This window comes from Ranitomeya imitator, chromosome 6, assembly GCF_032444005.1.
Source record: "Ranitomeya imitator isolate aRanImi1 chromosome 6, aRanImi1.pri, whole genome shotgun sequence".
Classification (NCBI taxonomy): domain Eukaryota; kingdom Metazoa; phylum Chordata; class Amphibia; order Anura; family Dendrobatidae; genus Ranitomeya; species Ranitomeya imitator.
Genome location: NC_091287.1, coordinates 33,761,620 through 33,777,530, shown reverse-complemented (window position 1 = coordinate 33,777,530; position 15,911 = coordinate 33,761,620). Strand labels below are relative to the sequence as shown.

Genomic DNA, 15,911 nt, shown 5'->3' with positions numbered 1-15,911 from the left:
GAATCTAAAAATAAAAACCAGAAAATCACATTGTATGATATTTAAATTGCATTTTATTGCATGAAATAAGTATTTGATCACCGACCAACCAGGAAGAATTCTGCCTCTCACAGACCTGTTAGTTTTTCTGTAAGAATCCCTCCTACTCTGCGCTCATTACCTGTATTAATTGCACCTGTTTGAACTTGTTACCTGTATAAAAGACACCTGTCCACACAATCAATCATACTCCAACCTCTCCACCATGGCCAAGACCAAAGAGCTGTCTAAGGACACCAGGGACACAATTGTAGACCTGCACAAGGCTGGGATGGGCTACAGGACAATGGGCAAGCAGCTTGGTGAGATGGCAACAACTGTTGGCACAATTATTAGAAAATGGAAGAAACACAAGATAACTGTCAATCTTCCTTGGTCTGGGACTCCATGCAAGATATCGCCTGGTGGGGTAAGGATGTTTCTGAGAAAGGTCAGGAATCAGCCCAGAATTACACGGGAGGACCTGGTCAAGATCTGAAGAGAGCTGGGACCACAGTCTCAGACATTACCATTAGTAACACACTATGCCATCATGGATTAATACCCTGCAGGGCACACAAGGTCCTCCTGCTCACCAGCACATGTCCAGGCCCGTTTGAAGTTTGCCAATAATGATCTGGATGATCCAGAGGAGGCATGGGAGAAGGTCATGTGGTCAGATGAGACCAAAATAGAATTTTTTGGTATCAACTCGACTCGCTGTGCTTGGAGGAAGAAGAAAACGATGAAAATTACAGAACTCTCCTTTCTTTGTAGGTGGGAAAACTTGCAAAATCGGCAGTGGATCAAATACTTATTTTCCCCACTGTAGATATTGGTAAGGAGAAGGACATTGAAGAAGCTAAGAAGGATGTGGAGGAGAACATCAGAGAAGAAGAGGAAACTCTGGAAGAGATGTGTTGTGTATCTGGAGGACGCCGTTCAAGCGTGGAAAGCAGCCGTGATTCTGAGGTAACCACTGTGACCTGGGGCTGGGACTGGAACTGTCTGGTAACTGAGAACATATAGTAGCGTAAACTACACTTTTCTGTAATATACAAATCGGCTCACAATTACTTTCTCCCCTTTCCCCCCCGGAAAACATCAAGATAAAGCATCCGCCTTAATGTTCTTATGCCCCAGCCTATAAGTCACAACAAAGTTGAATCTGGTAAAGAATAATGACCATCTTGCCTGTAGAGGTGTCAGGCATTTGGCGAATTTCAAATACAAAAGATTTTTTTATCATCGGTGATTACCATGACCAAATGAACTGCCCCTCCAAAAAACGATGCCACTCCTCAAAGGCCCACATTATTGCCAAGAGTTTCCTATTACCAATGTCATAGTTTCTATAAGTGGACGACAGTTTTTTTGAGAAGAATGCAAACGGACACCATTTACTTGGCGATGAACCCTGCGACAGTACAGTCCCAACCCCCACCTCTGACGTGTCAACCATTGAATCCCTTGAACTAGGAGCCCTCTAGTCTATCCTTGTCCCCCGGATTACTACTGAAGGTGGAGATGCCGGGGCCATGCTCCTATATTTACCCTTATCTGTTCCCTCCCCAACCCAGGGACGTGTGAGACCAAAGTGTATTGGATAACACTAACCAGACAAACAAGGGAAGACAGACAGGGATAAATGAAAACTATAATCATACAAAATATACTCGCTATACAACAGAATGGAACACAGGGGAGGTATAGGAAGGTGAAACTAAATAGGAGAGAATGAGGATAAACACACAATCTCCACGCAACTATCAATCTGTGACAGCAGCATTTAACACACGCCAGCAGGGGGCACATCATGCCACCTGCCCACCGGTGACACAATTGCGGGGCGCAGAAGGGTTTTCATGACAGCTGGAGGTCTGCAGATAAACCCAGTGCCTGTCATTACGATACTCCTGAAGAAGTAAGTCCGTGGCCGGCGTTCATAAGAGATTGAAATCTTAGCTGTACATAGCAGAGCTGAAGCATTGCTATGTACAGCACAAGAGACAGGATGATCGCAGCTTCAAATCCCCTAAGGGGACTATTATATACAACAAAAAAAGTTAAAAGTTAAAAAAAAAAAAAAAATTTTAAATATGGAAAAAAAAACAACAAAAGTTCAAATCATCAAAAATAAAACAATAAAAAATGCACATATTTGGTATAGCTGCGTTTGAAAAAGTCTGATCTACACAAATATAAAATGACGAGAGAAAAAAAACGCCAGAATTATGTATTTTAGCCGCCTAAATATTACAATAAAATACAATAAAAGGCGATCAAAACATCGTATCTACCCCAAAATTATGTCAATAAAAACATTAGCTCAGGTCACAAAAAATAAACCCTCACCAGCCCCAGATCAGGAAGAATGAGAGCGGTACGGGTCTCGGAAAATGGCGCCTCAAGAAAAGAGGGTTTTTTTTACGAATGTCCAAATTTTTTTTCACCTTTTACATAAAAAAAAAGAACCTAAACATGTTTGGTATCTGCGCACTCGCACCGACCGGGGGAATCATATTACCAGCTCAGTGAGCATGGTAAATGAAAAACCCCCCAAAACATCGTGGAATTGCATTTTTTTTGCAATTTCAACGCACTTGGAATAATTTTTCCCCCGTTTTCCAGCACATGATATGGTAAAACCAATGGCGCCATTCACAAGTACAACTAATCCCGCAACAAAGAAAAACAACAAAGCTGTGGCTCTTGGAATGAAAGGAGGAAAAAAAACAAAAAGAAAAGAAAAAACTTAAAATCGATCGAAAGGGAGAGAAAACGTGAAAAATTAAAACTTTTGGAAATGACGCTCAGGGACCCGGACGGAGGGTTTTAAATGTCCTAGAATTCGGTGGTGTAAGTTTATCCCAGTCTTCAGTTTTGGTCCCATTGACAAAATTCAGACTATCCCTTTAAGCCTGTCCTTAAGGGGTTAAAAATAACGGCGGCGGTTGTGACCATAGCAACGAACTGACGCGTGAAGAGGGCGGGGTGATGCGACACCTGTCACAATACTTTGAGGGCGGGGTTTCCGTTGCTAGCTAGTTTACGTTCTTGCCGCATTCCACCAATCACAATGGAGAGCGTGGTTTCTCTTATTATTTTACAGGCTCGAGTGGGGGCGTGGTTTCACGTTGCTGGTTAGTTTACACGCTGACAACGCTCCGCCCATTCAGGAACTTCAAAGGCGAAGAGGGCGTGCTTAATTTTACATGATAACCGCGCCCGCGCCAATCACAGCAGCCTCATAACATAACATGGGCGTGGTTTCGCTTTGGGAGCTGTCAAAAGGCTGACAGCGCCCCGCCCACGTCCGTTCCCCGGGGAGTAGTGGGCGGGGCTTCGCTTGCTGCTTTATCAGGGTGAGGCTCCGGGCAGTGCACCCAGTCCTCATCTCTCTCTCCAGCCTGCAGCTATGGCATTTCCAGGAGGAGGCTACTATCCGGCCCCGGGGGTGAGTGCTGCGCCGCGGCCTCTGTGCGCTCACTGACTGCCTGTGGTTAGTGATGAGTAGGATGGGAGGGGGGCTGGCTAGGTATAATTGCATGCGGTACCGCGTGTAGTCTGCACGGGGCGCTCACAGGGCGGTGTGCAGGGATGCACAGGGTGTGGTGCCTCACTTGGTCCCTGGAGGAGAAGTCACTTTTAGGGCAGTTCCCACATTTTGTAAATTGGACCATAGTCCTGTACAGGAGGTAATAATGCAAAAAAGGAAGTTCTAGGAGCCACGTAACGCCCTTCACTGGCACCTGTGCCAATGACAACGATAGATCGCAATGGCACAATAGTAACTAAAGGGATTCGCATGGCTCCTATAACTTCATTTTTGTGCAAAAAAAAAAAAAAACATATTTTTTATATTATATAAATTTAATTTTTTTTACAAATAATATATTATTTATTATTATTATTATTATTATACCCTGCTTGAAATGCTGGCTGATGGGCTCCAGAGTAATTGAGATGCTGTTGTCGGAGATTGACAGCAGCCATTGTGGCTAGGTAGGGGCAGGCGCTGGCTGTATAGCGCAGCTACACCCCACCCCGTCCGCTGCAGATGCAGCTTCTGCGCCCGCTCCATGTGCCTGATATTGGATGCCTCACTACATCCTAAATGGGGAAAGAAGAAAAAAAAAAAAAAAGGGATTACCGGTATTTTTTTCTTTTTTAAGTATTTGTGCAGTGATGAGGTTCTGGGATCAGATTGTAGAATTCTTGGTGCGCGCCCATTAGATCTGTCAGTACTCTTTATATAATGGGGATTGTCCACTTCCATCTGATAACCGCTGCTCTAACAGAGGATATCCAGAGAGACTGACCCTTCTTTGGGACTCCTCGCTTATTAGCCCCTGCATGAAAATACATTTTCATGCAACCTTTTATTTTAATAAATACAAAGTGGATGACCTTCCTATAGTAAAAATCTTCATGCTAATATCTGCGCGTTTCAGGAACTCGCGGCACCCGAAGTCATCACCAAGATCCTGAACCGTGTAGCTATTAGCATGAAGACTTTATTGTATGTCATCCGTCTTCGCACGTTTGTGCAGTTGGGTTCCTCCTTCCCTTGCCTATATTGTTGCGTTGTGGCGGAATCTCTGTCCGCGACCCGGACTGCGGTGGGATTTCGTAACTGAATTGGACGCTTCTTGCTACTTTATGAAAATTGAATGAATACAGGATGACCTCCCAATTTGAAAATGGCCCTTGAAGGCTTAAAAGGGGTTGTCTTGCCCTCGGCATTTATCACCTATTCAGGGCAGTGTTGATTTAAAAACATGTCTGATTGGACCGCGGCTGGTATGAGTTCGATCCCCTCCCGCACATTCTCGTTGTACACTTACAATGGGGAGGAGTTAGAATCCGGCTATTGGTCAAGCATGTGCTGCTGTATTGAAAGTCTGTGGGACTAATGAAGCTTTCGTCGGAGATTATAGTGCTAATCTTTAAGGGGAACTTTGAAAATAATCCCCCTTTATACCGATAAGGGGGGGGGGGTATTTTCAAGGTTCCCCTTAAAGATTGCTGGGGTTATTCTGAGATCCAGGCTCTGTGGAGTCCTTGACTTGAATCGAGCAGTGACTGCGCAGGCCCGACCTCCTCTCCAGTCATTGTCTACAGTGCATGTATTTCTTCTTCAGTACCATAGACAATGAATGGAGCTGAGGTTGGACACCTGTAGCCAGTGCTGGATTCATGATGTTGCTCTACAGATCCCTGTTCTGGAGATCCCAGACTCCTCAGTAAGTTATCTGCTGCTATCCTATAGATAATATATCTATTTTAGTTTTGGGAATACCGCTTTTGAATCAGGTGGCAGCGTACGTGCAGAGAGGAGGAATGGTGGGCTCGGGGCCTTTTAGTCCAATGAGAGGAGGAATGGTGGGCTCGGGGCCTTTTAGTCCAATGAGAGGAGGAATGGTGGGCTCGGGGCATTTTAGTCCAATGAGAGGAGGAATGGTGGGCTCGGGGCCTTTTAGTCCAATGAGAGGAGGAATGGTGGGCTCGGGGCCTTCTAGTCCAATGAGAGGAGGAATGGTGGGCTCGGGGCACTTTAGTCCAATGAGAGGAGGAATGGTGGGCTCGGGACCTTTTAGTCCAATGAGAGGAGGAATCGTGGGCTCGGGGCATTTTAGTCCAATGAGAGGAGGAATGGTGGGCTCGGGGCATTTTAGTCCAATGAGAGGAGGAATGGTGGGCTCGGGACCTTTTAGTCCAATGAGAGGAGGAATGGTGGGCTCGGGGCATTTTAGTCCAATGAGAGGAGGAATGGTGGGCTCGGGACCTTTTAGTCCAATGAGAGGAGGAATGGTGGGCTCGGGGCCTTCTAGTCCAATGAGAGGAGGAATGGTGGGCTCGGGGCATTTTAGTCCAATGAGAGGAGGAATGGTGGGCTCGGGGCCTTTTAGTCCAATGATCGTGGTGTTCCCGCAGTGGGAGCCCCAGCAATCGGAGATTTATCTTTTATGCTGAGTCAATTGTGGAAAAATCCCTCTTCTATTGTCTTGTTGCTAGAAACACAGTTACAAGCTCTAATCGTATTTGTCTTCATGATAATGGGTTAGTTTACATTCCAAAGGTCTATTGTCGTCACATGGGCTGTTATCAACGGCTGTAACTGTGGGGACATCATATAGGTGCGTTGTCCTACCCCTGAGCCGCACCTAGAGATCTCCTCCAGATGCCCCATAAAGCCCTGGTGGATGTGGTCACTTCCTCTAGTAATGGACCTCATACAATAAACCATAATGTCCCTTTATGGTGTTTCTCCTTATCTTCTGGAGATAAGCACAGGCTGATTCATCTGTTGGACTTTGGCTTTGGGTAGGTCCTCTTTTATAGTTTATTGGAGCCTCTCCCTATAAGTCATAGTCGGGCGTAGTTCATGCATCGGCGTATTTCAAATAACATTCATCACCTAAACTGAAAAACTTAGTAAATTATTGATTTCTGGGCTTTGAAAGTCCCAAGATTCCTCACCCCATTCCCTCACTGTATGAAGGGGACAGATGGGGATCTCCATGGTCTTCTTAAATCCCTGTGTGGACTTGGACTACAACTGTGATTGCCCCTGTTGGGCCAGGACCCGTTTTCTAGGGTGCAACTTGGAGACCACTTGACTTCTCACACCCTTGGGAGATTGGGGATCCATGTATGGTTTTTGGTCATAAAGACTCTTGACAGAGTGGGCCCTTGTCAAGGTGACGGGGAGGACCACATCTACTTGACACCCCTCAATCACTCCGCCAACCCTGGTCAAATGTTTTTTTTCAGGACTTTAATATTAACAACCGAACCTTGGGCCAGAATTATAGTTCCATGTTTCACATTTCAAGTGCGTATTGGCCACCTTTCACCTGACCTTTACTAGACAGGCGTATTTAAGGCTGTCGCATTCAGGTCAGGAGACCCTCAGCCGATCTGTGCCCGGACTGTGAAACATGGATGTAGGAGTGCAACCTTAAGGCCCCTCATAAACATTAGTCTAACATAGGTCAATCCTGCTGATATTGATGGGTTCGGCCAACGAACTAATGAATGTGGCCCTTATTATCACATGTTGGGGGGGAGATAAGGTTCTGGCATGTCACATTTTGGACCTACAAAACTTTTGTTCTCTAAGTGATAGGTCACCGGTAGAGGGGTTTGGCAGCATCTCTGAGTACAGAGAAGTCCTATTTGATCTGTGGGGGTTGAATTCCCACTGATCCGGTGCTTGAAGGGCCCTCAGCTCCTTATGGGTGGTACTACAAGTTCTCGCCCACTCATTTATTAGCAGAAGTCGTCAGTAGTAAAGTCCTAGCGCACGTTTCATATTACTGGACTTTGGATGCACTGATTGATCATTTACATTTTCTATTAGTTTAGTAGCCATAATTGGGGGAACACCAATCACATACCTTATCTCCTCGCGCAATGCTGATATGTGACACTTATGCAGTTGAGGTTCCACTGGTCAGGGTTACCATAGGGGACGTGGTGTGATTCCACCAATCTTATCCTTACCTTTTGTAGTGTTGTCTGGTATTGTGATTCAACTCCATTGAAATTAATGAGAATGACCTGCAATGCCACACACAACCTGTGGACAGTTGTAGCGCTATTTCTTGGTCAAAGTTGAGAGAGAGATATTATTTCTATTCAATTTTTTCCCTTTTGGTATCTTCCAGCAAGAGACTGATGTATGATTTAGGGTCCTGAGACCTTTGTTGCTCCCCCTGTGAGCTCCTTCAGACTTGTTATACTTGGACATGAACGTGGTGTGTATGTATGTATGTATGTATGTATGTATGTATGTATGTATGTATGTATGTATATATATATATATATATATATCTATCCTTCTCAAAAAATTAGCATATAGTGTTAAATTTCATTATTTCCCATAATGTAATGATTACAATTAAACTTTCATATATTATAGATTCATTATCCACCAACTGAAATTTGTCAGGTCTTTTATTGTTTTAATACTGATGATTTTGGCATACAACTCCTGATAACCCAAAAAACCTGTCTCAATAAATTAGCATATCAAGAAAAGGTTCTCTAAACGACCTATTACCCTAATCTTCTGAATCAACTAATTAACTCTAAACACATGCAAAAGATACCTGAGGCTTTTATAAACTCCCTGCCTGGTTCATTACTCAAAACCCCCATCATGGGTAAGACTAGCGACCTGACAGATGTCAAGAAGGCCATCATTGACACCCTCAAGCAAGAGGGTAAGACCCAGAAAGAAATTTCTCAACAAATAGGCTGTTCCCAGAGTGCTGTATCAAGGCACCTCAATGGTAAGTCTGTTGGAAGGAAACAATGTGGCAGAAAACGCTGTACAACGAGAAGAGGAGACCGGACCCTGAGGAAGATTGTGGAGAAGGACCGATTCCAGACCTTGGGGAACCTGAGGAAGCAGTGGACTGAGTCTGGTGTGGAAACATCCAGAGCCACCGTGCACAGGCGTGTGCAGGAAATGGGCTACAGGTGCCGCATTCCCCAGGTAAAGCCACTTTTGAACCATAAACAGCGGCAGAGGCGCCTGACCTGGGCTACAGAGAAGCAGCACTGGACTGTTGCTAAGTGGTCCCAAGTACTTTTTTCTGATGAAAGCAAATTTTGCATGTCATTCGGAAATCAAGGTGCCAGAGTCTGGAGGAAGACTGGGGAGAAGGAAATGCCAAAATGCCTGAAGTCCAGTGTCAAGTACCCACAGTCAGTGATGGTGTGGGGTGCCATGTCAGCTGCTGGTGTTGGTCCACTGTGTTTCATCAAGGGCAGGGTCAATGCAGCTAGCTATCAGGAGATTTTGGAGCACTTCATGCTTCCATCGGCTGAAATGCTTTATGGAGATGAAGATTTCATTTTTCAGCACGACCTGGCACCTGCTCACAGTGCCAAAACCACTGGTAAATGGTTTACTGACCATGGTATTACTGTGCTCAATTGGCCTGCCAACTCTCCTGACCTGAACCACATAGAGAATCTGTGGGATATTGTGAAGAGAAAGTTGAGAGACGCAAGACCCAACACTCTGGATGAGCTTAAGGCCGCTATTGAAGCATCCTGGGCCTCCATAACATCTCAGCAGTGTCACAGGCTGATTGCCTCCATGCCACGCCGCATTGAAGCAGTCATTTCTGCCAAAGGATTCCCGACCAAGTATTGAGTGCATAACTGAACATTATTATTTGTTGGTTTTTTGTTTGTTATTAAAAAACACTTTTATTTGATTGGATGGGTGAAATATGCTAATTTATTGAGACAGGTTTTTTGGGTTATCAGGAGTTGTATGCCAAAATCATCAGTATTAAAACAATAAAAGTGACAAAACAAAGAATATAGACGGCACCAGGCTCAAAATGCACCCAATCTTTGACGCAAAGCAGCACAATGTCTGCGCAGGATTCGTGTAGCAAGCACAGATAAAGCAGACTACGGCGGTGCTCCACATAGAAAAATCAAGTCCATTCCATATAGTAAAAAAGAAGAATATGTGGCACTCACCCAGAAAAGCTGCTGAATTAAAGTCCTTTATTCATGATGCGATAAAACAGAACACTTTTGGAGAGGCGGCTGGGATCGGGAGATGGTGCTGGGAGGAGGAGAGGTGGACGACGATCGTTTCGCGCAAATGCGCTTCAACGGGTCCAGGTGCCTGGACCCGTTGAAGCGCATTTGCGCGAAACGATCGTCGTCCACCTCTCCTCCTCCCAGCACCATCTCCCGATCCCAGCCGCCTCTCCAAAAGTGTTCTGTTTTATCGCATCATGAATAAAGGACTTTAATTCAGCAGCTTTTCTGGGTGAGTGCCACATATTCTTCTTTTTTACTATATTAAAACAATAAAAGACCTGACAAATTTCAGTTGGTGGATAATGAATCTATAATATATGAAAGTTTAATTGTAATCATTACATTATGGTAAATAATGAAATTTAACACTATATGCTAATTTTTTGAGAAGGACCTGTGTGTGTGTGTGTGTGTGTGTGTGTATATATATATATATATATATATATATATATATATATATATATATATATATATATATATATTTATTTCTCCGTTCCTAATGTGAGTTGCATGTACATCACTCATATGGAACGGGCTTTGGGGTTAAGGCAGCGCTTGCCTCTAACAGCAGCAACCGGACCTAGCTCTGATTGCTGCTGTGTAATCCTTAAATGCCACCGTCGTGCTCTGAAATAAACATTTCAGGCCGCACTACTCCACGTCCCCGCGATGTGAGCACATACACTGATGGCTGCCATCTCGGAACTTCTGTGAAGTTCAGCCACAAGTCTGTAATCTCTTCTCAATAGGAGACCCGTATTGCCGTATATAGTAGAAAATCATATCATTGCAGTATGAATGATGAGACCACTGCAAGTTTAAGTTCCCTATAAGGACTATTAAAAAAAAATGGATAATTCCAACTTTCTTTTTTTTTATATTTTGTTCTTGCAGCTTCCCAAAAAAAAATACGATAACTACTTCCTGTATGTTTCCCAAAATGCTACTCAAAAAACTACAACTTCTTGCTCAAACAAGATCTCATACATCGTCATTGATGGGGAAGGGGGGATGTTATGAGTCTCAATGTTTTTTAAAAACCTAATATTTAAAAAATAAATTAAAAAAATGGCATCGTTGCACCTGTACTGACCTGGATAATCATGCTTCTTGGGTCATTAAAAAAAGTTATGATTCTTGGTAGATGGAGGATTATTTAAAAAAAAAAAAAAAAAAAAGTGCAGAAAAATGAAAACTAGTCAAGTCTTGTTACACAGAATTCTTCCTCAAATGTCCAGATCTGTGAGAAGTCTGTGAGCACGTGCAATAGGAAGATCGGCTGCTGTGACCTAGAGATTACCTGCACCAAGTTCGGTCGATCACTGCAGCGGAGCTTCTGCACATGCTCACAGGCTCCTATCCTCTGTACTGTCCATCACTTCCTTCTGCACAGGCTCCTATCCTCTGTACTGTCCATCACTTCCTTCTGCGCACACTCGCAGGCTCCTATCCTCTGTACTGCCCATCACTTCCTTCTGCGCACACTCGCAGGCTCCTATCCTCTGTACTGCCCATCACTTCCTTCTGCACACGCTCACAGGCTCCTATCCTCTGTACTGTGGATCACTTCCTTCTGCACAGGCTCCTATCCTCTGTACTGTCCACCACTCCCTTCTGCACACGCTCACAGGCTCCTATCCTCTGTACTGACGATCACTTCCTTCTGCGCACGCTCACAGGCTCCTATCCTCTGTACTGTGGATCACTTCCTTCTGCGCACGCTCACAGGCTCCTATCCTCTGTACTGTGGATCACTTCCTTCTGCGCACGCTCACAGGCTCCTATCCTCTGTACTGTCCACCACTCCCTTCTGCACACGCTCACAGGCTCCTATCCTCTGTACTGTCCATCAGTTCCTTCTGTGCACGCTCACAGGCTCCTATCCTCTGTACTGACGATCACTTCCTTCTGCGCACGCTCACAGGCTCCTATCCTCTGTACTGTCCATCACTTCCTTCTGCGCACACTCTTGTCCTAACATTTAAGGACTGGGTTCTGTCGGTGTAACAAAGGATAGGGATGAATTTATTCATAATAACTGTATTAATAATATCCTTGCTGGGGGTGTTTTGTTAGTTGACAGCACATTAATTTCCATTATGTTCCCGTTTATTTTTGCAGTATGGCATGCCTCAGGGTGGCTACCCCCAGCAGGACCCCATGTACGGCTACTTTTTAGCTATTGCAGGCCAGGTAAGTGACTGTTCTCATCCTTTCCATGTGTGCACATGACATTCCATGTGTGATATGGGCCTCACAACCCTCCCCTCCCCCCATAATGTCCGCTGAGATGGCCACTTCAGCCGTGTCCATGCAGGGTATGACCAAGGGGGCAACGACTTCTGTATTCACTCTTAGAGGCGCCATGGAAACGGCTGTGGCTACCTATTTATCTATGTCGTGACCACATTTATTTCATTTTTAAGGACGGTCAGATTGATGCTGACGAGCTGCAGAGATGTCTGTCGCAAGCTGGCATGTCGGGAGGATATAGTCGTAAGTGTCCAGAAAAAATACAGATAATTGGAGATCTACAAAAAAACAATGAAAAGGTAAAATGGTGCAATTGCCCATAGCAACCAAATTTTTTTTAATTTTTTTTTATGCCCTTTGGAAGATGAAAGCGGCAATCTGATTGGTTGCCGTGGGTAACTGCTCCACTTTTTCTTTTTTCATCAATTCTAATACTTCTGATTTCAGTCTGGGATTTAATTCCAATTTCTCATTTTGCAGGGAAAAAAAGACGTAAGGAACCTTCATTGTTGAAATAAAACCTGTCCTAGTCATGTGAAGGACATGGGTGCACGGTTCGTGACCGTACCGTAAAGTCGCACACCGGAGCGTTGTTGCCTGTAGCGACCAATCATCACTCAGCTTTTATTTCTTAAAGGAATTGTCTCATCAGGGACAACAGCTGTAGCTCCAAAAAAATTTTTATTTTATTTTTATCTTTTTTTATTTGTTGCTGGAGAACCCCACCGATGGGCAATGTGAGAAGGACGTACACATGGCCTTTATATGGTTAAATGAAGGCTGCACCGTGATTGGTGGCTACGGGGAACAAGGCCATTTTTTGATAATTGAGGTCCACAATCTGCATGGCAGTATCTCACTGATGCCTACCGTGTTTCCACGAAAATAAGAACGGGCCTTATAAATATTTCTTGCTTCGAAAGATGGGTGAGGGTTAGTGATGAGCGAGGGTGCTCAGATAAAGTGTTATCTTGGCATGCTTGTGCGTTGAGTATCCTCAGCGTGCTTGACTACTATGTTCGAGTCCACGTGACTGCATGTCTCCTAACAAACAGGTTATCCCTGCATGTGTTGTGGCTGCGAGATATGCAGCTGCTGGGACTTCAACATATTATTTGAGCACGCTGAAGATACTCTATTGGCACACGAGCATGCTCAGATAACACCTTATATTATTTTTTTTTTTTTTTTTGAGAGGGGATTTGAAGTCATGACTGCCACATTGCGATCTCCTGTGGGGCCTGACCACGGGAGTAGTTTCATGCCCCGTGCCTGCCGTTATCACACTATCTGCACTACACGGTCATTGGGCAACAAAATCCTCCCGCTTGGCCCTACCCTTCATCCATATCTAAACACTTAAATGCCGCTAGCAGCAAAATCTAAGGGGTCCGATATTTTATTTTTTTTTTTTTTTTTTTCCCCTCTGGCATGTGATGTACATAATTGAGGTGATCTTTAATTTGCAATCCAATATACATATTAGTTGAACAAAAATCATTTCGGTCAATAACTCAAACCTTCAGGTACACGGATTGTATATAAGAGAAGCGCTGGTGGAAAGGCGGCATGACCGCAGTGGTGAATAAATGGAATCTGAAGAAGGTCTAAGTTATTGACTGAGACGATGGCGTCAAGAGGTTGTATAATTGGTGACAATTCCTTTAGAGTAAACTTTTTTTTTTTTTTTTTTTTAACTTAATCTTGCAATACCTTGAGTATAACTGAATTTTATTCTTCCTTTCTCCCAAGCACTACGATGTACTGCCAAGTCCATGCTCCTTTTAGAAGCTGCTTTCAACTGCTGCTCAGTAAGGAAATGGGGCAATTCCTGTACTCTTGATGAGTCAGAGTACAGCAGAGAGGCTCAGACAGGGAAAGACACACACACACACACACACACACACACACCTTGAATACAGTGTACAGATGTTGCTGAGCAGCAGATGAAGGCCACTTCTAAATGATCATTAACTCGACATGTGAAACACTGCAGCATAGTGTTCAGAACTGCAGAAGGCAATGGCGTATATCACACAAATTCATAACTTTGTGGTACCTGGAGGATGATTAAACATTATATCATTTAACTGCTTTCTAATTGAGTATCTTATTAATTATTAGTATTACCTTATTTTTGACAGCCTTTAACTTGGAAACCTGCAGAATTATGATCGCCATGCTGGATGTATCCTTCTATAAATGCCACCGCGATCCTCATAACTTGGGGGGTCACTGATATACATCTTTTAAGGGTGGGCATAAAATGACACTTTATTGGCCACACACCAGTCCTTTATTTCTGGTAGCAGCGGCCCATTGTGTGTTTTGACCATTCATCTGATAATCGCTCGGTGTCTGGTGTGGGAGGAGATACGTTTGTTTTCGATGGAGGTATGCCGTCGACAGTGACCCCCGAAAGGGAATGCTAGGGCAGATTGTGTCCACCAGTGATGAATATGAATAGGGGCCAATAAAGCTGGAGGTGTACTTAATTCATCCAGGAAGAGGGCAGTCCTGTATCTGCAGGTTGGTAACGATTCTTCCCCATGCCTTGGTTTTCTTCAGATACGGGTGACTTGGCGTAAAGACGCTATATAGCGGCACACAAGTCCATAATAATAACTGATAGCCGTGGCACATGTCCTGTATGGTTCCTCCATGAGGTGCTGTATTGTCCCCCTAGCAGTCGAAAAAATATTCAGAAGCAGGTGGGTAAGTATTAATGCCCCCGGGGCCCTTGTCCAAAGGCAAATCTTGCAAATGTGCAGTTCCTTAACATTGTCTTCAGAGGGACTACTCCGGCAAGTTGGGTTTTAATGAGTTTAAGGAACTGGGGATGGCATTAAATAGCTGGAGGCAGAACTTCATGACCTTCGATGTGGACAGAAGTGGGACAATTGGTCCGATGGAGCTGCACAGCGCGGTGGCGACCATGGGTGAGTATGGGAACTGGATTCTGCTAAATGACCAAGGATATTTCGTGGTTTTTTCCATCAATATGGCCATGTGAGGGCTTGTTTTCTTGCAGGACAAGTTGTACTTTTGAACGACACAATTGGTTTTATCATATCGTGTATTGGAAAATGGGGTGGGGGGATTCCAAGTGCGGTGAAATTGCAAAAAAAAGTGCAATTCCACGTGTGTGTTCACCAACTTCAAAAACTAACTTACCACTATGATTCTCCAGGTCATTACGAGTTCGTAGACACCAAACATGTATAGGTTTTTTGTTTTTGTTCAAGTGTTGAAAAAAAAATCCAAAGTTTGGTGACTAATAAAAAAAAAAAAAAAACTGTGCCACTTTTCGTGGGCTGGGTGAGGGCTGATGTTTTTATTGTAACCTTTTTGGTGAAGATATGATCTTTTGATCGCCCGTTATTGCATTTTAGTGCAATGTTGCAGCGACCAAAAAAAAAAATAAATTAATTCTGGCGTCTTGACTTTTTTTTTTCTCTCTCTCATTATGCAGTTTACCATCGGATTCTTTTTATATCTTGATTGAGGGATTATGAACGCAGTGATACCAAATATGTGTAGTTATAAACGATTATTTTTTTTTTTTTTTTTACTTTACACTTGCTTCAATAGTATCCATGGGAGATTAGAAGTTGCGATCATCTGATCCCTTGTGCTACACAGAGCAGGGCTTCACCGCTGGGCGGTGCTCATAGCTATGACAACTACAGAGGTCTGCTGCAGACCCCGTGTTGTCATGCCAACCCATCGGCGACCCGCCATCATGTGACATAGGCGGGATTAGTGACGCGCTTCAGATGGACAGCGGCATTTAACAGGTTAACAGCTGCAGGTGGATCGTGATTCCACCCGCAGCTGTTTTAAGGGCACATGTCAGCTGTTCAAAACAGCTGACATGTGCTGGGAAAGATGTGGGCTCAGCGCTGGAGCCCACAACAAAGGGAGAGACGCGACATGCGCCGTACATGTACAGTGCAAGCCGTGAAGGGGTTAAGTATGCTGTGGGAGTGTTGTTTCTGGCACTTGCGTGCCAGATGTCGAGGGCAGAACAAGGTTTGGTATGGCGCCTGCGCAATATAATG

The 15,911-nt window shown here is 44.2% G+C and overlaps 1 protein-coding gene across 2 annotated transcripts in view; it reads left to right on the top strand.

Annotated features, from left to right (window-relative positions):
• Window positions 1-3,341: 3,341 nt before the first annotated feature.
• The window catches only part of SRI (sorcin), a 31,549-nt gene continuing 18,979 nt past the window's right edge, over window positions 3,342-15,911 (top strand). The window contains exons 1-5 of one of the 2 annotated variants that reach the window (XM_069729439.1): window positions 3,342-3,475; window positions 11,719-11,790; window positions 12,024-12,093; window positions 13,995-14,038; window positions 14,642-14,789. In XM_069729439.1, coding sequence (XP_069585540.1) covers window positions 3,437-3,475; window positions 11,719-11,790; window positions 12,024-12,093; window positions 13,995-14,038; window positions 14,642-14,789 — 373 coding nt within the window. In that variant the 5' untranslated portion in view covers window positions 3,342-3,436. The remainder of the gene's footprint in view (window positions 3,476-11,718; window positions 11,791-12,023; window positions 12,094-13,994; window positions 14,039-14,641; window positions 14,790-15,911) is intronic. The other variant, XM_069729440.1, reaches the window with a different exon arrangement.